We start from the raw sequence: 24,905 nt of genomic DNA on the forward strand, positions 1-24,905 counted from the left end.
GTTGGCCTCTCGGTGACATCAACAGGCACAGAATCAGCTTTTGCGTGCATCTCTATCTCTACGTCACTTGACCTCTTTCCCACAGCCTCCATGCTGTCAGATTGCCTCAACACCTCCATGCTGTCAGATTGCCAGTCCAACATCGGGAAGCCTGAAGCCATTATTTTGGCCTCTGCCAAAATCGCTATTCCCTTACTACTGATTCTAGCTGACTCTGCAGCCTCAATCAAACTGCTTGTAATCCTGGCATACTGTTTGACCCTGAGCTAAACTTTAAATCTCATACCCACAGCCAATCTATCACCAGGACTGCTCACTTGCTCCTCTGCAACACTGGCTCTGCCCATACCTGATGCATACTATCTGTGTAGTGCCTGTATCTTCAGATCAAAACAAAAAAAAGTTGAAGCAGAGACCATTGACTTCCTTGAAAGTTGCTTGATAAATGGGAATATTGAAAGATATGGGGAGAAAAACACCAACACAGATTTGATCGGCTAAACAGTCTGTTTCTATGCTGTAACATTCTGTAATAGTTAAGGTTAGATATTAATCACAACAACAGCAACAACTTGTATTTATATAGCGCCTTTAATGTTGTAAAATGTCCCACGGCGCTGCACAGGAGTATTTTAAGACAAAAAATTTGACACCGAGCCACAAGGGTAAATTAGGGCAGGTGACCAAAAGTTTAGTCAAAGAGGTAGGTTTTAAGGAGCGTCTTAAAGGAGGAACGAGAGGTAGTGCAGCGGAGAGGTTTAGGCAGGGAATCCCAGAGCTTAGGGCCTCGGCACAGCCACCAATGGTTCAGCGATTATAATCAGGGATGCTCAAGAGGGCAGAATTAGAGGAGTTCAGATATCTCATGAAGAGCAAGAGGATAACTAAAGAGTAGGGCCTATTGGAGACCAAAAAGGTAACCTATCCATGGAGGCGGAAGACGTGGGTATGGTTCTCAATGAATACTTTGCGTCTGTCTTCACAAAAGAGAGGGATAATGCAGGCATTGCAATTGAGGAGAAGTGTGAACTATTAGATGGGATGATGGTAGAGAGAGAGGCAGTATTAAGAGCACGGTGGCATAGTGGTTAGCACTGTTGCCTCACAGCGCCAGGGACCCGGGTTCAAATCCGGCCTCGGGTGACTGTCTGTGTGGAGTTTGCACATTCTCCCCGTGTTTGCGTGGGTTTGCTCCGGTTTCCTCCCACAGTCCAAAGATGTGCGGGTTAGGTTGATTGGCCATGATTAAAATTGACCCTTAGTGTTAGCGGGGATAAATACGTGGGGTTACGGGGATAGGGCTTGGGTGGGATGGCTGTCGGTGTAGGGACCGGGTGCTAGGGTTTGGATGATCAGCTATGATCTCGTTGAATGGTGGAGCAGGCTCGAAGGGCCGAATGGCCTACTCCTGCTCCTATCTTCTATGTTTCTACGTAAGAGGTTTAGCATCTTTGAAAGTAGATAAATCACCAGGCCTGGATGAAATGTATCATCTTCTTCTTAGGCAGTCCCTCGGAACCGAGGATGACTTGCTTCCACATTAAAAATGAGTTCGCAGGTGACTGATGAGTCCAATGCGGGACCTACAGTCTCTGTCACAAGTGGGGCAGACGGTGGTTGAAGGGGCGGGTGGGTGGGGTGCTTGGGTTGACGTGCGCTCCTTGTGCTGCCTGCGAGCTCCCGGGCAACGATTAGCAGTACGGCGTTCCGGTCTGTCACTGTTGGGGTTGTCCATGAGGGTCCTGACGTTCCAGGTCCCGAACTTCATTTTAAAGGGTGGAAGATGCCTGTGCGTGAATTCTTTTAACGTGGGGTGGCCGTTGCACACCAGCTGCCACACGGGCTTGACAGAGCAAGGTCTTGGTCCAATGGCAAGGGGACCCAAGACGATTGAAGACCAGGCTCTGCTACAATGGCCTAGCACACTCACACAAACATACTCCTACTGTCCTCCTCCCTCCTTCCCGCAGGTCCTCTCTGCCTGGGTTTCGTAGGATGCATTGTGGTCCTCCCGACCTCGCTGTTGGCCCGTGCTGCACCTTCCCTGGGCCCCGACCCCGCTGCTGGTCCACGCTGCACCACTCCTGGGCCTTGACCTCGCTGCTGGGCTCGTCCTCGCTCCTGGGTCCCGGCCTCGGACATGAATGATGTTGTCTCGCACAGGATCAAATTAGCATTGATATTCTCGTGATCCCTGGCCCCGAACTCCACTCGCGATCCACTAGTCACTAGATCACTAGTCTAGTGGAGAAGCATAGTTTTGACGGCAGAGAGGTCTGGGAATTTGGGAGCTAAGTTTAAGTGAAGAGCCAGTGGATAGGGCAACCTTCACTGTGCTTTCTTCATCTGTTCAAATTTGCTTTTATATTAGGATAATTGGGATGCTAATGTGGCAACTACAACAAAAAAACATCGCTAGAGTTGTTAAAGTCAGTGCCAGGACGACCCATTTTTACTTGCCGTTCCCATTTGCTAGCCTTTGCGAGTCCATCAAATTTACTTTAGGGCTGCCCACTGGCGTCCCACTTAACCCAATATAAAAACAGCTTTAAATACTGTATGTTTGGTTCCAGTGAAATTTTGATACAACCTGAATGAAATGTATCCTAGGCTGTTGAGAGGCAAGAGAGGAAATAGTGGAGGCTCTGACCATCACTTTCCAGTCCTCTCTGGCTACAGGCGCGGTGCCAGAGGACTGGAGGACTGCTGACGTTGTGCCATTGTTTAAAAAGGGATAGAGTGAGTAATTACAGGCCAGTCAGCCTAACCTCAGTGGTGGGAAAATTATTGGAAAAAATTCTGAGGGACAGTATAAATCAATCATTTAGAAAATCACTGATTTATCAAGGACAGTCAGCATGGATTTGTTAAGGGAAAGTCGTGTCTGACTAATTTGATTACCACCTCTCAAAACTCAATGAGGAGGGGCGATGAGGGTTGTGCATTTGATAGTGAGTGAGGAAGATAGCTGTAGACTGCAGGATGACTGGTCAGGTGAGCAGAAAAGTGGCAAATGGAATTCAATGCAGAGAAGTGTGAGGTAATGCATTTGGGGAGGGCTAACCAGGCAAAGTTGGTTTTATTCATTCCTGGGATGTGGGCGTCGCCTGCAAGTCCAGCATTTACTCCCCATCACCAGTTGCCCTCGAGAAAGTGGTGGTGAACCGCCTTCTTGAACAGCAGCTGTGTGATGGAGGCACTCCCACAGTGCTGTTAGGGAGGGAGTTGCAGGATTTTTGACCCACTGACGATGAAGGAACGGCGATATATTTCTAAGCCAGGATGGCGTGTGACTTGGAGGGGATCTTGCAGGTGATGGTGTTCCTATGCGCCTGTTTACCGTATCCTTCTGGGTGGTGGAGGTTGTGGGTTTGGGAGGAAGTCAAAGGAGGAGATATTTGGAGGGGTGACCAAACAGATTTCTGTGACTGCAGCTGATTTTTAATCCCTTGTATACTGGGTCAGATTTAAAGAAAGCAATGCCACGGTAAAACTTGTGTTTAATTTTTGTCAGTGCAGTGGAACAGTACGGGCCTGAGCCCGACGTGTTGAATGGCCTCCTGCTGTAACCATTCTATGATTCTATAATAGAAGAGCCTACCTCCTATAGAAAATAGATATTAGCTGATAGTCACCAAATGAATGTGTATTGCTAGTTACTCTGCATTTCTGGTGGCACTTGCATCCATTACCCCTACCAAAAGGTGAGTTGATATTGCAATAGTTAATGGATTACTAATCTGCCGACCAACAGCTCCCTAAGCACTCACCCATGGGATCCACATGGCTGTGACAGGAAGATGATTGTCTATTAGCTGTAATGATGAGTACTTTGCATCTGTCTTCACCAAGGAAGAAGATGCTGCCATAGACATAGTGAAGGAGGAGGTTGCGGAGGTACTGGATGGAATAAAAATTGATAGAGGAGGTACTAGAAAGGCTAACTGTACTTAAAGTAGATAAGTCGCCAGGACCAGATGGGATGCATCCTAAGACGCTGAGGAAGGGAAGGAAGAAATTGTGGCGGTACTGGCCATAATCTTCCAGTCCTATTTAGAAATGGTGTGGAGATGCCGGTGTTGGACTGGGGTGGACAAATGTAAGAAGTCACACAACACCAGGTTATAGTCCAACAGTTTTATTTGAAATCACAAGCTTTCGGAGCGCTGCTCCTTCGTCAGGTGAACGAAGGAGCAGCGCTCCGAAAGCTTGTGATTTAAATAAAACTGTTGGACTATAACCTGGTGTTGTGTGACTTCTTACTCTTTAGAAATGGGGGTGGTGTCAGAGGATTGGAGAATTGTAAGTGTTCATTGTTCAAAAAAGGGTGTAAATAGAAACCAGCAACTACAGGCCAGTCAGTTTAACCTCGATAGTGGGTAAGCTTTTAGAAACAATAATCGGGGACAAAATTAAGTCACTTGGACAAGTGTGGCTTAATTAAGGAAAGCCAGCACGGATTTGTTAAAGGCAAATCGTGTTTAACCAACTTGATCGGGTTTTTTTGATGAGGTAACAGAGAGGGTTGATGAGGGCGAATGCGGTTGACGTTGTCTACGTGGATTTCCAAAAGATGTTCGACAAAGTGCCACATAATAGGCTTGCCAGCAAAGTTGAAGCCCATGGAATAAAAGGGACAGTGGCAGCATGGATATGAAATTGGGTAAGTGACAGGAAACAGAGAGTAGTGGTGAACGGTTGTTTTTGGAACTGCAGGAAGGTATGCAGTGGTGTTCCCCAGGGGTCAGTTCTAGGACCACTGCTTTTCTTGATATATATTAATGACTTGGATGTGGGTACACGGCACAATTTCAAAATTTGCAGATGACACAAAACTTGGAAGTATAGTGAACAGTGAGGAGGATAGTGATAGACTTCAAGAGGACATACAGGCTGATGGAATGGGTGGACACGTGGCAGATGAAATTTAACACAGAAAAGTGCGAATTGATACATTTTGGTAGAAAGAATGAGGAGAGGAAATATAAACTAAAGGGTACAATCCTAAAGAGGGTGCATGAACAGAGACCCCTAGGGGTATAGGTGCACAAATCGTTGAAGGTGGCGGGACAGGTTGAGAAAGCAGTTTTTTTTAAAAAAGCTTACGGGATCCAGGGCTTGAATAGAGATATAGAGTACAAAAGCGTGGAAATTATGATGAGCCTGTATGAAACACTGGTTCGGCCTCAACTGGAGTATTGTGTCCAATTCTGGGCACTACTTTGGGAAGGATGTGAAGACCTTGGAGAGGGTGCAGAAAAGATTTCCGAGAATGATTCCAGGGATGAGGGACTTCCGTTACGCTGATAGACTGGAGAAGCTGGGGTTGTTCTCATGGGAGCAGAGAAGGTTGAGTGGTGTTCAAAATCATGAGGGGTCTAGACAGAGTAGAGAGAAACTGTTCATTGGCGGAAGGGTTGAGAACCAGAGGACACAGATTTAAGGTGATTGGCAGAAGAACCAAAGGCGACATGAGGAAAAACCTTTTTACGCAGCGAGTGGTTCGGATCTGGAGTGCACTGCCTGTAAGGGTGGTGGAGGCAGACTCAATCACGGCTTTCAAAAGGGAATTGGATAAGTACCTGAAGGAAAAAATTTTGCAGAGTGGGGGAGTGGGACTAGCTGAAGTGCTCTTGCAGAGAGCCGGCACGGGCTCGACGGGCTGAATGGCAGCCTCCTGTGCTGTATCCATTCTATGATTCTATGTTGTGGAATATATCTGAGAGTTGACTCCTATTTTGCAACCAGGGTTGTGGGATTCATTTGGAGGACATTTCAACAAATAACCTGATGGAGTACACCAATCCATATCTTTGACTTTATTTGTGAAATGATTACAGATTCAGTGCAATGCTGCAGCAGTGAATTATAGAGAGTTTCTCTTTTGTCTACTGGCCCTAATATTTTGATAGTGGTTTGCGACTGGTATATATCTATATATTTGTGTTAAGTTGAAGTATTGCCCTTTCTGTCCCTTCCACTTTTCTCATATTGATATCTGCTTTGTTTCTGCCTTCTCCACCTATATTAATATTCCTCCACTTTTTTGTTCATTTTTTCCTCTTAGATTTCTTACTCTAGTGTGAAGGTGGGAATTTGAGAGATCTTTGTTCGACGGGCATTACCAGCTTTCTGTATCTCATCCGAGTGGCTATTCTCCATGTGTGAACTCAACTGTAAGGAAGCCCTTACAACTGAACTGACTTGCTTCTCGTCAGTTATCACACAGGTGCATACTTTCGGAAGACAAGCGCTAGATGTGACATTTATATTTTCTTCCTTAGTCCATGTATGATAAAGGAATCATAGTTTCCACTGCTATCCCAACTGAAATTGGCTAACTCAGTACAGCCAGTGATTTAACCCGAGATAGGCAGAGATTCTCTTGCTTTGTATGGCTCTGTGCCGCACCACATGGTATATTTATTCACTAGACCATTATAGCTCTCCACTTTTGGTAGTCGCTAAGTAGAGCTACAGATCTGACCAAGGCAAACAGCACATTATTCCACCTGTGATTTTGGGTGTTTTTGGTTGCTGGTTGGAGTTTCTTAAGTTTTCTAATATCTCCAGCATTCCTTTGTATATTTTGTGTAGGTGACTCTCAAAGCCTTTGCTAAAGTAGATTTTAATTGTCAGGCATTGTGTTCCACAATTGGTGTGACATAATTCATACTTCCAGATGTATCTCCGCCTCTTTTCAATCTTGGTCCCATGCAGTTAACCGTGCCCCTTTTCAAAGCTAAATTTTAAAAAAACTTAAATATAGGAACAATTTAGAGCCATCAAAATTACTTTTTTTATATATTAGCTACATCATGATGCTTTTTGTTCTGGAGACACTGATACTGACCGACAGTAGGTACTTCTGTGATGATTCAGAACTGTGAAAGATATATAGGTACTATATATTTTAAATAGCAGCTGGCTAATGAGTTACTGACCTGTCACTCCAATAATGATTGGACAGGCAAATAAAGAGAATAGCATTTCAAGTTAGTTTCACATTAGGTGTGTGCTTGCTGTTTATATAAGTATATGGTAAATCAAATGTGTTACATGTTGGAGCATGTTTTTGTCCCCATATTAGCCTTCATGTGATGGTTGGTGTGAGCGATTCTTGGTCGGAGACCCAGTCTTAAAACTCAATCTCCGCTGCTCGTCAAACGTGGGCTAACGGTAGCAAGGGAGGTTTGGTTGGTGTTGGTCAAGTTGTCAGTTCTTTGGGAGAAGGGCATTCTTCTTCCCATCTCTAGCAGTACAAATATTAATGATGGCTGTTGTGTATGTAGGAGAATGTAGCAATCATAATCAACTAATTTTCTTGTTTGCTTGAAAAGAATTCAAGAATGAATGGCAAACGTTAAGTAAGGAAAGATTCCTGCAAAATAACTTGTTCAAAATGTTTGTCAGAATTGTAATTAATATCTTAAAGCAATGATGGAAGATGCAGTTCTAATATTTTTGCCCCAACATCAACCACGTATTGCAAGAGTGAACTCGGGGAACCACTGGGAAAATCAAACTGGATGCTCAGACTTGCCAATAGTCCGTTTTCCAGCCCTGGTCTAGTATTGTCAGTGTTTCACAAGAAAAATGAGCTTGTTTTCCTGCTGGGATTGAAAGTGGTCATTAACTACTCATTTGGAGCTTGGCACTGGAGCATGTTCCAACGAGATTGATGCCAGTCCTGCCCTCTAACCATTCAGCCATTACTTTCTTCAGTTTGCACACAAGCCTGAAGCAGAATATTTTTGATAAGCTGTTGGTTTTTGAGAGTGGCAATAATAGAAGTGTGTGTATTTAGTATTTGGCTCAAAGAAAAAAAATCTACTAAAATGCAGCTTTTAAGGCCTATTTTTGATTTTGTTTTTGTAGCATGCCCGGTTGTTGCCTTACCAGAAGGTTTATTTTCCTAAAGACAAGTTGCAGCTTTTCTTTGTGAAGGTGAATTCCCTGGTTTGAATGCATTAACTGGCTTTATTTCACAACTCCTGTTACTTGTAGAATAAAATGGACAGAGGAGCTGAATTCCAGAGTTGAAGTGAGAGTGACTGCCCTTGACATCAAGGCAGCATCAGGAGCCCTAGTAAAACTGAAGTCAATGGAAATCGGAGTGGGGGGGGGGGGGGGGGCGGGGAATCTCTCCACTGGCTAGAGTCGCACCTAGCACAAAGGAGAGTGGTTGGTGGTCAGTCACCTCAGCCCCAGGACATCGTTGCAGAAGTCCCTCAGGGCAGTGTCCTAAGCCCAACCATCTTCAGCTGTTTAATCAATGACCTTCCCTTCAACATAAGGTCAGAAATGGGGATGTTCGCTGATGACTGCACAGTCTTCAGTGCCATTCGCAACTCCTCAGATAATGAAGCAGTCCATGCCCGCGTGCAACAAGACCTGGACGACATTCAGGCTTGGGCTGACAAGTGGTAGGTAACATTCGTGCCACACAAGAGCCAGGCAATGACTGTCTCCATCAAGCGAGAGTCTAACCACTGCCCCTTGACATTCAACAGCAATACCATCGCCGATTCCCCACCATCAATATCCTGGGGGTCACCATTGACCAGAAACTTAACTGGACCAGCCACACACATACTGTGGCAACAAGAGCAGGTCAGAGGCTGGGTATTCTGCAGTGAGTGTCTCACCTCCTGACTCCCCAAATCCTTTCCACCATCTACAAGTCAGGAGTGTGATGGAATACTCTCTACTTGCCTGGATGAGTGCAGCTCCAACAACACTCAAGAAACTCGACACCATCCAGGACAAAGCAGCCCGTTTGATTGGCACCCCATCCACCACCTTAAACATTCACTCCCTCCACCACCGGCTTACCATGTCTGCAGTGTGTTCCGTCTTCAAGATGCACTGCAGCAACTCGCCAAGGCTTCTTCAGCAGCACCTCCCAAACCCGCGACCTCTACCACCTATAAGGACAAGGGCAGCAGGCGCATGGGAACACCACCACCTCCAAGTTCCCCTGCAAGTCACACACCATCCTGACTTGGAAGTATATCGTCGTTCCTTCTTCGTCACTGGGTCAAAATCCTGGAACACTCTCCCTAACGGCACTGTGGGAGTACCTTCACCACACGGACTGCAGCGGTTCAAGAAGGCGGCTCACCACCACCTTCTCGAGGGCAACTAGGGATGGGCAATAAATACTGGCCGAGCCAGCGTCGCCCACATCCCATAAATGAATAAAAAAAAATTGAGAATGCGATTAGTGTTGCTATTTTTTAAACTTTGGAATTAGAGTAAGCTCCAGAATATCTCTGATGTGCCTTCAATAACCACAAAACTAGAAGTTATTAACTTAAACAAGTTGGCTTTTAATCACTAAGATCAGAGCTAACATCTCAACACACCGACTGGCTCACAGGAATGAGTCATACAGATCCTGGGATCTTTAAGTAAGAGAAGTCAGGGGCGGAGCCAAGAGCCAAGACCTGGAACCTTCCAGGTTAGTCAGGAAAGAGGAAGTGAAACTATACACCGTGTGGGGGAGGGTAATATACATGAGTGCACAACGAATACAGGCAAGCCAAACCGATTTCATTACAATCTCACTACACCAAAACAGGTATAAAGAATCAACACATTCTTCGGTGGTTGCCTGCATGTCATGAAAACCTCCTGACTTCAGTACTCTCCTCCTGTATTTAAAGCAGCGCTTTTGTGTACTGAAATAAAAGTGATGGAACACTGGATGTACCTCCTGCTTCAGATATGACTGGCCCTTATCCCACTACACTCAGTCTAACTCCTTGCCTTCACTTGCCATCGGCCTATATTGAGAGCTGTTTTTGAGCGGTCAGCTTTTCAAAGTGATGTAAGCTTTTTTGAAGCCGTTAGTGAGTTTTTGCAAGTTTTGCATGTATAAATGCTGTGTTCTTGATGTATTTTATGTCACAATCGCTGACCTTTTATCAAGTTACTTCCTTTGGCTTAGTTTTTTACTAAGTGTTAGTGAAATAGAATTTTAAATTACTTTATTTTCTTTAGTACTAAGCATAGAACAGATAAAAGACTATTGAGCCCAGCAATCCTGCTCGTGCGACTGTGTACAGTTTACTCCCATCATTGACTCCACTACACCTATTTAATCTCCTGTGAGAAAGTTCTGCATAACTACTCCCTGGTCCTGAAAAGTAATCAAACTAAACTCCACAAATCTATCCAATCTCCCATCTCTACTATTAAGCCATGACCAGCTGCCCTCTAGTAGTAGCCTCGCAGAAAGAAAGCACTTGTGTGTTCGATGTATTTAATCATCTCTGCCGATACCTCTGGTTGCATTCCTAATGGAATACATAGCTCCTTTTTCAAAGCGTTAATCAGACCATTTTGGATTGGGGGCGGGGAAGGGGTGACATTTCTTATTGCGTATAGTCTCCACAAGGTTTGTTGATTTTTGAATCTTCACCCTCCTATTTTTGCATTCTATTGTTTATAGACTTTGTTTCTTATTCCAAAATGCATTTTTGCATTTGTCTAAATTAAAATCCATCTGCCATTTCTTGGCCCATCTGCTTCATTAATCTAGATCTCTGAAAGCTGTGTATTTGTTATAATTGTCATAGGCAAATGTTATGATACAAAACAAGATCTACAAATCATAGTTACAAAATATAATCTGAAAATCCTTTACAATCTGAACAGCAGACACAGCAAAATGTACTTTGTCTGCAAGTTCCCTGATGAATGAGCAAAGTTTATAGTTTTTTAATTATGTAGTAATTGCGATTATTCAGCCAATAGATATTGCCTATGAGAATCTGCAGTTTCACAAAACTTGACAGGTATAAATAAGGTCACTGTTCTGTTCCTTCAGTTAATTTCACACACAAGTGTTTCTATATAAACTCTAGCTTATTGCATGTGTGTTTTATACTTCAGATGAGAAGAATCCTATTGAAATGCCTGTTGCACAGGTATGAGGGTGGCATCACTTTCACGTATTAATTTCCTCCCACCTCGACCTCTAATTGGGGGTAGCTCCAGTGCTTGCTTTTGACCATTTTTTAAACTTCTGACACCATTTCATTGACAGGTGGTGATAAACTGTGCCATTCCGAAGGGGCTGAAGTACAACCAGGCCACACAGACCTTTCATCAGTGGCGAGATGCCAGGCAGGTGTACGGTCTGAACTTTGGCAGCAAAGAAGATGCCAATGTATTTGCAAGTGCCATGATGCATGCCTTGGAAGTGCTAAATTCCCAGGACTCAGGTACATCTGTTCCAAATGTTGATACAAATAATTGCAGTTTCTAAAATGTATTTTGTTAATGAATTAGTAGTCATTTGAAGTGAAGAATGATGCTGGGGAGGAGTGAGATGGTGACCGTGTTGAATTGGGGCTAGATATATGTTAGAACCCCTTGCTTATTCTACTGATGCATTTTTTTCTGCTGCCTTGCTCAAGTGGTTTTGTATGAGCATAAACAGGTTGGCAGGCCAATGAATTGGAGTTGGGGGAAGGGGGAAGATAGATCCTGGCCACGTCTGATCTATCCCCGTCCAAAATGTGCATCATCTAGCAGAGGCAACTATATTCAGGAGTGTGAACCTTGGGCCATTTTCTTTTCTCCTTTATCTTCCCCCACCCAAATAAGCTAAAGGCCACCGCGGTAGGTCATAGTTTCCTATCACAGGAACAGGAGTAGGTCATTGAGCCCCTTGAGCCTGTTCCGCCATTCCATGAGATCATGGCTGACCTGTGACCAAACTCCATATACTCGCCTTTGCCCCATAACCTTTAATACCTTTGGTTAACAATCTATCAAGCTTCGATTTAAAGTAACAGTTGACCCAACATCAACTGTGGTTTGCGGGGAAAAAAAGAGTTCCAAACTTCGACCACCCTTTTCGTGTAGAAGTGTTTCCTAACTGCACTCCTGAAAGGCCTGGCTCTAATTATTAGGCTATGTCCCCAAGTCCTGGAGTCCGAGTCCTAGACTCCCCAACCAGAGGAAATAGTTTCTCTCTATCTACCAACATCCCCCGTTAGCTGTAGTGCCTTCTGCGTGGCCTGCCTCCCCATTCAAATTTTTGAGCATTCGCGGTATCTACAATGGAAAAGCCAGTGAGCGGCCTGCGCGGGAGCTTGCAGATGACTGTGCAGCCGCACAGCTTGCCATCTACCCTATCCGTTCTCCTTAATATCTTGAAAACTTTGATAAAATCACCCCTTAATCTTAATTCCAGGGAATACAACCCTAGTTTGTGTAATCTCCTCGTAATTTAATCCTTGGAGTCCAGGTATCATTCTAGTAAATCTACGCTGCACTCCTTCCAAGGCCAGTGCATCCTTCCTAAGGTGTGGTGCCCAGAACTGCTCACAGTACTCCAGGTGTGGTCTAACCAGGGCTTTCTATAGCTGCAGCATAACTTCTACCCCCTTGTATTCTAGTCCTCTAGATATAAAGGCCAGCATTCCATTAGCCTTTTTAATGTTTTGTACCTGTCCATGATATTTTAATCATTTATGTACTTATCCCTCCATAAACTTGGTCATCCAAAACTCTGCCGCCCGTGACCTAACTCGCTCATCACCCATCTCCCCTGTGCTTGTCAACCTATATTGGCGCCCAGTTAAGCAATGCTTAGATTTTTAAATTCTCCTCGTTTTCAAATACCTCCATGGCTTCGCCTCTCCCTATCTCTGTAATCTCCTCCAGCCCTACAATCCCCCAAGATCTCTGTGCTTTGCCAATTCTGGCCTCTTGAACGTCCCCGATTTTAATTGCTCCACCATTGGTGCTCGTGCCTTCAGCTGACTAGGACCTAAGCTCTGGAATTCCCTCCCTAAACTTCTCTGCCTCTACTTCTCTTTCCTCCTTTTAAGATGCTCTTTAAAAACCTGTCTCTTTGACCAAGCGTTTGGTCATCTGCCCTAACATCATCATCATAGCTCTGTCAAATTTTGTTTTTGGTAACGCTCCTGTGAGGTGCCTTGGGACGTTTTACTACATGAAAGGCACTATATAATTGTAGGTTCAAAAGCAAAATACTGCGGATGCTGGAAATCTGAAATAAAAACATAAATTGTTGGATATACTCAGCGTCTGTGGAGAGAGAAATAAAGTTAACATTTCAGGTTGATGACCTTTCGTCAGAACTGGAAGAAGTTAGAGATGTAACCGGTTCTAAGCAAGTACAGAGGCAGGGGAAAAGGGGGAGGAGAGGAAAGAACAAAAAGGAAGGTCTGGTCAGGTGGAAGGCAGGAGAGATTAAATGACAAAAGGGATGATGCTGCAAGACGGAAGGAGGTGGTAATGGGATAGGTAAAGAAACAAAAGATGGGTCTAGAGGTGTAAATGGGAATAGCAGAATAATCAGCAACAGCTGATTCTTCGAAAGCACCTCCCAAACCCATGACCTCAACCACCGAGAAGGATAAGGGCAGCAGGCACATGGGAACACCATCACCTCCAGGTTCCCCTCCAAGTCTCTCTCCATGAAATATATCGGCCGTTCCTTCATAGTCGCTGGGCCAAAATCCTGGAACTCCATCCCTAACAGCACTGTGGGAGTACCTACACCACGCAGACTGCAGCGGTTCAAGATGGCGGCTCACCACCACCTTCTCGAGGGCAACTAGGGGCAGTTAGGGTTGGGCAATAAATGCTGGCCTTGCTAGCGATGCCCACATCCCAGGAACGAATTTTTTTTAAAAAGCTACCGTCCGAAAAAATGGGGACAGAGGTTATGGCCTGAAATTGTTGAACTCGGTGGATCTATCCTTGGCCCCCTCATATTCTCATCGACATGTTGCCCCTTGGCGACATCATCTGAAAACACAGCGTCAGTTTCCATATGTACGCTGACGACACCCAGCTTTAGCTCACTACCCCTTCTCTCGACCCCTCCACAGTCTCTAAATTGCCAGACTGCTTGTCCGACATACAGTTCTGGATGTGCAAAAATTTTCTCCAATTAAATATTGGGAAGACCGAAGCCATTGTTTTCGGTCCCTAGCCACTGACTCCACCCCTCTCCCTAACATCTGTCTGAGGCTGAACCACACTGTTCGCAACCTTGGTGTCATATTTGACCCTGAAGTGAACTTCTGACCACATATCCGCAGCATAAAAAAGCCTATTTCCACCTCCGTAACATCGCCCCTGCCTCGGCTCATCTGTTGCTGAAACCCTCATCCAGGTCTTTGTTACCTCTAGACTTGACTATTCCAACGCTGGCCTCCCACATTCCACCCTACATAAACTTGAGGTAATCCAAAACTCGCCTGCCCATGTCCCAACTCGCACCAAGTCCCGTTTGCCCATCTCCCCTGTGCTCGCTGACCTACATTGGCTCCCGGTTAAGCAGCACCTCAATTTCAGAATTCTCATCCTTGTTTTCAAATCTCTTCATGGCCTCGCCCCTTCCTATCTCTGTCATCTCCTTCCGCCCCACAACCCCCTGAGATATCTGCGCTCCTCTAATTCTGCCCTCTTGAGGATCCCTGATTATAATCACTCAACCTTTGGTGGCGATGTCTTCTGTTGCCCAGGCCATAAGCTCTGGAATTCCCTGCCTCAACCTCTCCGCCTCTCTACTTCTCTTTCCTCCTTTAAGACGGTCCTTAAAACCTACCTCTGACCAAGCTTTTGGTCACCTGCCCTAATTTATCCTTCGGTGGCTCGGTGTCAAATTTTTTGCCTTAAAATACTCCTGTGCAATGCCTTGGGACATTTTAACGACGTTAAAGGTGCTATATAAGTTGTTGTTGTGTTGAGTCCCGAAGGCTGTAAAGTGCCAAATAAATAAAGACAAGGCGCTGTCCCTCGAGCTACATTGAACTTCATTGGAACAGTGTAGGAAGCCGAGGACAGAGTGGAACTGGGGCAGGGAATTAGATAACATAAATGTAAGTTTTTGTTGTACATGGACCTCTAAGTCTCTTCGAAACTCCACTACTTCTAGCTTTTCACCATTTAGAAAGTTGCTCTTGGGATTAATTAACAGCATAAAGCTACACAAAGCATGCCATCACGGAGGCCCTCTGTACTTCATTAGCAGCTTCTCCTGCAGTGGAGATACTTAATTCACCCCTATGAGCCATTTCTTTAGGGAAGTGCTCAATTAATTTGATGTCAATTTGTAATATTCATGCATATTTTTGTGCAGTGAATTCTAGTCCCTTGCAAGCTGAGCCCGATTACATGTGAAGTTCACCTCCACCTGAGTGGAAACTTCCATTGTATCATTTAAACGCAAAGGTAAAACAACATTGTTGTAACCTGTGCTACCCAATCCTCTTGATGACATTTATTTTTGTGTGCCGACCAATGTTGTTTGGGGAAAAGGTTGTGCCAGTCTGAAGTCAGGACTTGCATTCAAATAATGCTTATAACTACACGGATAAGGGAATAAGACTGTTCAGTTCATTATGCATCTTGAATTTGGAGCATTTAATGTGTTGGGTGGATATGGTATAAATATTTAATAAAAATTTATTTTGATGCTGGAAAATGCAACTTCTTGGAAGGTGGAGGTAACGGTTCAAAAGTAAGTTACTTTTTTAAAAATGATTCCGTTGACTGCTTGTGAATCTCAAATTGAAAGTTCCTGTAGTACAGGTAGACTACCCTTTATCCGGACTTCCGAAAACCGAAACCCTCTAAAAACCGAAGGTTTTTTCGGTCAGCGTAAGTCGTGCGCACGACATGGCCAGAGTGGCGCACGACTTACAGGCCTAGCCGGATAAGGGATAGTGTAGCATTTTTCCGCACTTCTGAAAACCGAAATCGCTCAGCGTAAGTGTACCAGCCTTTTATCCGCACATCCGAAACCAGAAAACCTCTGAAAGCCGAAAGTGGAGCAAAGCATGACTTCTGAAAACCGAAATGCGCACGACCACGACCCCCCCCCGACCCCGACCCCCCCCGGCCGACCCCCCGACCCCCCCGCCATACCCCCGACCCCCCCGCCATACCCCCGACCCCCCCGCCATACCCTACCCCCGCCGACCCCCACCCCATTTCGGATAAGAGATAGTGTACCAGCCTTTATCCGCACATCCGAAACCAGAAAACCTCTGAAAGCCGAAAGTGGCGCAAAGCATGACCCGACGCTGCCGATGCTTGACCCACGCAGGTGTTATGCTGCTCTGTGAGATATTTGCTGCTCTCTTAGATATTTGCAGCTCTCTTAGATATTTGCTCCTCTCTTAGATATTTGCTGGCTTTTAACAATTTGTGAAAATGCTAAAAAGAGCTGCAGATACCCCAATGGGTAACAGTGAGAAGCAGAGAAGGAAGCGTCGCTCATTATCGATATCGCAGAAAGTGGAGTTATTGCAGAAGCTTGATCGTGGTGTGTCTGTGCGACATCTTACTGAAGAATATGGTGTGGGAAGTACCACCGTATATGACTTAAAGAAACAGAAAGACAAGTTGTTGAAATTTTACACTGACAGTGATGACCATAAACTAATGAAAATTAGGAAAACATTGCATAGGGCAAAAAATGAAGATCTTGACCGTGTGCTGATTGAGTGGATTCGACAACGCAGAGGTGAACGTGTGCCACTGACTGGTTTGATGGTCATGAAGCAAGCTAGAATATACCATGAAGAACTGAACATTGAAGTTGAGTGTGAATATTCAGAAGGTTGGCTGCATAAATTTAAGAAGCGTCATGGTATAAGATATCTGAAAATCTGTGGTGAAAAAACTTCTGATCATGAAGCAGCTGAAAATTACATAGATGAGTTTGCAAAAATAATATCGGATGAAAACCTCGGTCCTGAACAAATTTACAATGCTGATGAAACAGCTCTGTTCTGGCGCTACGTTCCTAGAAAAACATTAGCAACGGCTGATGAGAGTGCACCAGCAGGTTTTAAGGATGCTAAGGACAGGTTGACTGTTCTTGGGTGTGCCAATGCTGCAGGCACACACAAGTTAAAGTTGGTAGTGATTGGAAAAAGCCAACATCCGAGATGTTTGAAAGGTGTCTGCAATTTACCTGTGCATTATTATGCGAGCAGGAAAGCATGGGTAACCAGAGGAATATTTTCTCACTGGTTCAATAACCACTTCGTACCAGCGACACGAGCTCATTGCAGGCAAGTTGGACTGGAAGAAAACTGCAAAATTTTATTGTTCCTGGACAACTGCTCCGCACATCCCCCTCCTGAACTTCTTGTGAAAAGTTATGTTTTCGGCATTAACTTTCCCCCTAATGTGGCATCTTTAATACAGCCTTGTGACCAAGGAATTTTACGCTCCATGAAGAGCAAGTATAAAGACGTTTTTTTTTTAACTCTATGCTTGATGCAAGCAACAGAGGCGAAGGAATCCAAAGCTTCCTGAAAGAATTCAATGTTAAGGATGCCATTTATGCAGTTGCTAATGCTTGGAACGATGTTGACAAACCAACATTAAAAAATGCTTGGCACAGACTTTGGCCTTCAACGATGTTTCATGAAGATGGACCTGCAGATGACGAGTTTGAAGGATTTCCTGTCAGTCAGGAGAAGATGATATCAAACCTCCTCACTTACGCCAAAGGTTTATCATCCGAAAGTGTAAATACGTTAGAGGAAGCTGACATCGAAGAAGTGCTGAACATTGACAATGATGCACCTGTTGTGAATTCGTTGAGTGATGGGGAAATTGCTGAAATGGTGTTAAATAAAGACAAGCATGAGGACAGTAGTGATGATGATGATGACATTGTGAACACAGGTGAAAAAATCCCCATAGACGATATGGTGACGATGTGTGATCAGTTAATTGCTGGCCTTGAAAAACGTGCATTTATCAGTGAGCAAGAGATTATGCAAGTTTACTCAATTAAAGAGAGACTGCTTAGACAGAAACCAATGTTAATGAGACAGATGACACTGGAAGAAGTCTTTAAAAAGGCTGTCTGTCGTAGTCATGCTTCATCACTTGAGAATCCTGTTCCTGTTCCATCTTCCGATGTCCAACTCCAACCTGATGACAATGATGCCAACACTGATGTACCCTCTTCTCCAAGATCCTCAAGCCAGATGTAATGCTGCTTCATCACTTGAGAATCCTGTTCCATCTTCAGATGTCCAACTCCAACCTGATGACAATGATGCCAACACTGATGTACCCTCTTCTCCAAGATCCTCAAGCCAGATGTAATGTACCTTTATTGCATGTTTATGTACAGGTATTTAGCTTAGTTTGTACCTGTACATGTTTGAAGTTTTACTGAATGTTTTCCTTACAAATAAACTGTACTACAGTATTTATCCCTGTAACTACAGTATTTATAGTCGTTATTTTCGGATAAGGGATAGTGTATCCTTTATCCGCACTCCCGAAAACCGAATTACCTCTGAAAACCGAAGTGTTTTCGCGCACCTTCCGAAAACCGAAATTTTCCTAAAACCGAAACACGGCTGGTCCCGAGGTTTTCGGATAAAGGATAGTCTACCTGTATAACATTATAAGTCAGAATCTCCTGAAATTGCATCAGTCTTCGCATCGGCAAGTTACGCTGAAATTGCCTGAGAATCTCATTGACATGCAGTAATGTGAAAACCGACATAAAACAAATGGAAATGACCATATTCCTTCAAATCTCTCTCTATGCATGAAAATTAAAGTTTGAAGCCAATATTTAAGAAAATGCAATTGTGGAAGTTTTTCAATTTTTAATGCCAATCATTCTGACACCGTAAAGATACATTCAATGATGCAGAAAATACATTTTAGGTCTCTGGGAGGAAAAAAATAAAAGAAATCACTACTGAGATTGCCATAACACACCAGAAATATGGCTTTGGTTCCTGTTGCACCTAAAATTTTAGATAAATTTACAGCTCATTCAGAGCTGGTGTAGATTCAGGCAATGTGTTTGTGCTGCACTTTGCCTGGGGGAAGCAGAATCACGTTCCATGAGCAGCAGGGGTTTTGGTGGAGGTTTCACAGAGTTGACGTAAAAGATCGAGTAAATTTGGGCATTGTGTAAAAATGGGCCGAAGTAACTTGAGCTCATTTTTACGCCCTACACAAATTTTCTCTTTCTTTTGTACTTCAAATTGGCATTGCACCAAACTTATGTTGTTGTTTCAGCGCAAGTTTTCAGGAATTTCCAGGGCATAATATCGGGTGCTTTTGTGCACAGTTGTTTGATATTGTTTGCCTCTAATTAACAGCCTGGTTGAGTGTTGCTTAAGGTGTGTTATACTTCATTTCCTTGTGGTTGTCTCGATTCTTCCTGGTGTGAAATACTGAAACCTGTCAACAAGTTATGGTATGTCTGTTACTGGTAAAATTTCTGTTACCATTCATCTTATTTTCTGGTTAATGAAACATTGTAGAGGAGGTCGAGGAGATACTGGATGGGATAAGAATTGAAGACGACGAGGTACGAGAAACGCTGGCTGTAATTAAAGTAGATAAGTCACTAGGACTGGATGGGATGCATCTTAGGATGCTGAGGGAAGTGAAGGAAGAAATCGTGGAGGTATTGGCCATAATCTTCCAATCCTCCAATGAGGTGCCAACCTGGGGAAGCTGCAACACAGGACTACATGCATGCTAAAAAGCGGAAGCCGCATGCTATAGACAGAGCTAAGCGATCCCACAATCAACCGATCAGATCAAAGCTCTACAGTCCTGCCGCATCCAGTCGTGAATGGTGGTGGACCATTAAACAACTAACAGGAGGGGGAGACTCCATGAATATCCCCATCCTCAATGATGGTGGAGCCCAGCACGTGAGTGCAAAAGACAAAGCTGAAGCGTTTGCAACCATCTTCAGCCAGAAGTGCAGAGTGGATGATCCATATCTGCCTCCTCCTGAGATCCCCAGCATCACAGAAGCCCGTCTTCAGCCAATTCGATTCATTCCACGTGATATGAGTGGGCTGGGTGGGCGTGTGTGCTGTGAGGAGGATGCTGAGAAACTCCAGGATGATTTGGACAGGTTGGGTGATTGGGCAGAAGCATGGCAGATGCAATATAACGTGGATAAATGTGAGGTTATCCACTTTGGTAGCAAAAACAGGAAGGCAGATTATTATCTGAATAGCAATAGATTGGGAGAAGGGGAAGTGCAACGAGACCTGGGTGTCCTTGTGCACCAGTCGCTTAAGGTAAGCATGCAGGTGCAGCAGGCGGTTAAGAAGGCAAATGGTATATTGGCCTTCGTAGCGAGAGGGTTTGAGTACAGGAACAAGGATGTCTTGCTGCAGTTGTACAGGGCCTCGGTGAAACCACATCTTGAGTATTGCGTGCAGCTTTGGTCGCCTTATCTGAGGAAGGATGTTCTTGCCATGGAAGGAGTTCAGCGAAGATTCACCAGGCTGATACCTGGGATGGCAGGAATGACGTATGAGGAGAGATTGGATCGATTGGGCTTGTACTCGCTTGAGTTTAGAAGAATGAGAGGGGATCTCATCGAAACTTATAAAATACTAACAGGACTAGACAGACTAGATGCAGGAAGGATGTTCCCGATGGTCGGGGAGTCCAGAACCAGGGGTCACAGTCTAAGGATAAAGGGTAAGCCATTTAGGACAGAAATGAGGAGGAATTTCTTCACCCAGAGAGTGGTGAACCTGTGGAATTCTCTACCGCAGAAGGCAGTAGAGGCCAATTCATTAAATATATTCAAGAAGGAGTTGGATATATTTCTCAAGGCTAAAGGGGTATGGGGAGAAAGCAGGGACCGGGTACTGAATTTGGATGATCAGCCATGATCGCATTGAATGGCGGAGCAGGCTGGAGGGGCCGAATGGCCTACTCCTGCTCCTATATTCTATGTTTCTATATCAAGAAACGTCTGAGTGCACTGGATACAGCAAAGACTGGGCCCCGACAGCATCCTGGCTGTCGTGCTGAAGACTTGTGCTCCAGAACTAGCCGCGCCTCTAGCCAAGCTGTTCCAGTACTGCTGTAACACTGGCATCTATCCGACAATGTGGTAAACTGCCCAGGTATGTCCTGTCCACAAAAAGCAGGACAAATCTAATCCGGCCAATTACCGCCCCATCAGTCTACTCTCAATCATCAGCAAAGTGATGGAAGATATCGTCGACAGTGCTATCAAGCGGCACTTACTCACCAACAACCTGCTCACTGATGCCCAGTTTGGATTCCGCCAGGACCACTCTGCTCCAGACCTCATTACAGCCTTGGTCCAAACATGGACAAAAGAGCTGAATTCCAGAGGTGAGGTGAGAGTGACTGCCCTTGACATCAAGGCAGCATTTGACAGAGTGTGGCATCAAGGAGCACGAGTAAAACTGAAGTCAGTGGGAACTGGAGGGGGAGCTCTTCACTGACTGGAGTCATACCTAGCACAAAGAAAGGAAGATGGTTGTGGTGATTGAAGGTCAATTATCACAGCCCCAGGACATCGCTGCAGGAGTTCCACAGGGCAGTGTCAGTAGGCCCAACCATCTTCAGCTGCTTCATCAATGACCTTTCCTCCATCATAAGATCAGAAGTTGGGGATGTTCACTAATGACTGCACAGTCTTCAGTGCCATTCGCAACTTCTCAGATAACGAAGCAGTCCATGCCCGCATGCAGCAGGACCTGGATGACATTCAGGCTTGGGCTGATAAGTGGCAGGTAACATTCGCACCACACAAGTGCCAGGCAATGACGATCTCCAACAAGTGAGCGTCTAACCACTGCCCCTTGACATTCAGCGGCACAACCATCACTGAATCCCCCACCATCAATATCCTGGGGGTCACCATTGACCAGAAACATAACTGGACCAGCCACATAAATACTGTGGCAACAAGAGCAGGTCAGAGGCTGAGTATTCTGCAGCGAGTGTCTCACCTCCTGACTCCACAAAGCCTTTACACCATCTACAAGGCACAAGTCAGGAGTGTGATGGAATACTCTCCACTTGCCTGGATGAGTGCAGCTCCAACAACACTCAAGAAGCTCGACACCATCCAAGACAAAGCAGTCTGCTTGATTGGCACCCCATCCGCCACCTTAAACAGTCACTCCCTCCACCACCGGCATACTGTGTCTGCAGTGTGTACCATCCAGACGATGCACTGCAGCATCTCTCAAAGGCATCTTCGCCAGTACCTCGCAAACCCACAACTTCTACCACCTAGAAGGACAAGGGCAGCAGGCGAATGGGAACACCACCACCTCCAAGTTCCCCTCCAAGTCTCACATCATCCTGACTTGGAAGTATATCGCCGTTCCTTCATCGTCGCTGGGTCAAAATCCTGAAACTCGCTCTCTAACAGCACTGTGGGAGTACCTTCACTACACGGACTGCAGCGGCTCAAGAAGGCGGCTCACCACCACCTTCTCGAGGGCAACTAGGGATGGGCAATAATTGATGGCCTTGCCAACGACGCCCACATCACAAACGAATAAATTTTAAAAAATGCTCCTTAGAAACGGGGGTGGTGCCAGAGGACTGGAGAATTGCAAATGTTACACCCTTGTTCAAAAAAGGGTGTGAAGATAAACCCAGCAACTACAGGCCAGTCAGTTTAACCTCGGTAATGGGGAAGCATTTATTTAGAAACAATAATTGGACAAAATTAACAGTCGCTTGGGCAAGTGTGGGTAAATTAAGGAAAGCCAGCATGGATTTGTTAAAGGCAAATCATGTTTAACCAACTTGATTGAATTTTTTGATGAGGTAATAGAGAGGGTTGATGAGGGCAATGCAGTTGACATGGTGTACATGGACTTCCAGAAGGTGTTCGACAAAGTGCCATATTGATAGGGTTGGCAGCAAAGTTGAAGCCCATGGAATAAAAGGGACCGTGGCAGCATGGATACAAAAATGGTTAAGTGACAGGAAACAGAGTAGTGGTGAACATTTGTTTTTTGAACTGGAGGAAGGTATATAGTGGCGTTCCCCAGGGGTTGGTACTAGGACCACAGCTTTTCTTGATCGATATTAATGACTTGGATGTGGGTGTACAGGGCACAATTTCAAAACTTGGAAGTATAGTGAACAGTGAGGAGGATAGTGATAGACTTCAAGAGGACACAGACAGGCTAGTGGAATGGGCAGACACGTGGCAGATGAAATTTAACGCTGAAAAGTGTGAAGTGATACATTTTGGTAGAAAGAATGAGGAGAGGAAATAGAAACTAAAGGGTACATTCCTAAAGCTGGTGCATGAACAAAGGGACCTGGGGGTATATGTGCACAAATCATTGAAGGTGGCAGGGCAGGTTGAGAAAGCAGTTAAAAAAGCTTACGGCATCCTGGGCTTCCTGAATAGAAGTATAGAGTACAAAAGTGTGGCAATGATGATGAACACCTGGTTCGGCCTCAACTGTAGTATTATGTCCAATTCTTGGCACTGCAATTTAGGAAGGATGTGAAGGCCTTCGAGAGGGTGCAGAAAAGATTAACAAGAATGGTTCCAGGGATGACGGACTTCAGTTACATTGATAGACTAGAGAAGCTGGGGTTGTTCTCCTTAGAGCAGAGAAGGTTATGGGGTGATTGATAGAGGTGTTCAAAATCATGGATCTGGACAGTGTAGATAGAGAAAAACTGTTCCCATTGGCATAAGGGAAGTGAACCAGAGGACACAGATTTAAGGTGATTGGCAAAAGAACGAAAGGCAGCATAAAAAACTTTTTTATGCAGCGAGTGATTAGGATCTGGAATGCACTGCCTGAAAGGGTGGTGGAGGCAGACTCAATTACTGCTTTCAAAAGGGAATTGGATAAGTACCTGAAAGAAAAACATTTGCAGGGCCATGGAAAAAGGGCGGGGGAGTGGGACTAGCTGAGGTGCTCTTGCAGAGAGCCTGCAGGGGCTCGATGGGCCGAATGACCGCCTTCCGTGCTGTAACCATTCTATGATTGTCCAACTTCTGTATTCAGATTAGTATTAAAGGTTCTTGGGTCATTTAAGTCATGTTCCAATGTGATATTGTTGCGTCTTTTGGTTGCTTGGGATATAATTCAGTTACTGCTGCCCACTAACAGCTAGGTTAAGACGACTTATTTCATGCTGGACCCTTACCACTGATGTAGGGGAGAGTCTCATCAGTCTGGGATGGGCCTGAATCCATGTTTTGGTGGTGATAGGAGTGTTCTAAACCATTGTGGAACCAACTTCCTGAGACCTATTTTTTTCTTTGTATTTTCTCACCAGTATTCTCTCTCCTCCTCTTTGAAGATGTCAGCTCCTCTCTTGGGGGATGGTTTCATGGATGCCAGTCACCAATCACGCCATTATCATGCATGAGCCTTAACAATGAATGTTGAATAGACTATTTGACTGTGGGCATCGCTTGTAAGCCTGATCCTGTCTTTCTCCCAATGTCCATATACACCCACCTATGAAGAGATTCTTGGCTTACTGAATAATTAAGAAAATGATGCACAGTTTCTGCTCAGGCGTGCTTGAGGGCTTGGGTTGTTGCTTACAGGGATGACTTTGACTGGTGTGATCCACTGGAAGGGACCGAATTGTCAACTCTGGATGTTCGGTCCCAACCTTCCATCTGTGCATATTATAATTCAACCATATAGGAGAAGGAAGTTAGTCTTTTGTAAAGTAGGGGATTGCCAGATACTGGTGGTGTAGAGTGGGAAAGTCCAAGATAGAATAATATCATACAGACTCTGGGTGGAGCCGGTTTGATGCATTGAATGGCTTTTTCTTGCCTTGGACTCTAGTGTTGCAATGAATATTGTCCAGTGTTTTGCAGGTATTAGCAAGAGTGGGCCTGAGAAACCAGTTATTATTCTGGTATTTGAAGTTTGTACTGTAGGAGTAGGTGCCTCTGAAACCATGTATTTTAAATCCTACTGAAAATGTGCAATCTCTGAATATAATTTGTGTTTTATGGAGTTGATGGGATTTGGAGCATGTATGGTCTTCACTTCGAAATCAAACTGTTTGAAGTTTCCTCATTAGAAATGTGATGTTGCCCTAAAGTCGACTTTTCATAA

The 24,905-nt window shown here is 44.8% G+C and overlaps 1 protein-coding gene across 1 annotated transcript in view; it reads left to right on the forward strand.

Annotated features, from left to right (window-relative positions):
- Nucleotides 1–6,818: 6,818 nt before the first annotated feature.
- Nucleotides 6,819–24,905, forward strand: part of enah (ENAH actin regulator) — a 286,829-nt gene continuing 268,742 nt past the window's right edge. The window contains exons 1-3 of the mRNA XM_085998252.1: nucleotides 6,819–6,858; nucleotides 10,900–10,934; nucleotides 11,054–11,231. Coding sequence (XP_085854378.1) covers nucleotides 6,819–6,858; nucleotides 10,900–10,934; nucleotides 11,054–11,231 — 253 coding nt within the window. The remainder of the gene's footprint in view (nucleotides 6,859–10,899; nucleotides 10,935–11,053; nucleotides 11,232–24,905) is intronic.

The sequence above is a fragment of the Somniosus microcephalus genome, chromosome 9 (assembly GCF_052327205.1).
Source record: "Somniosus microcephalus isolate GS21.2 chromosome 9, FLI_Smic_1.0, whole genome shotgun sequence".
NCBI classification, from domain to species: Eukaryota; Metazoa; Chordata; class Chondrichthyes; order Squaliformes; family Somniosidae; genus Somniosus; species Somniosus microcephalus.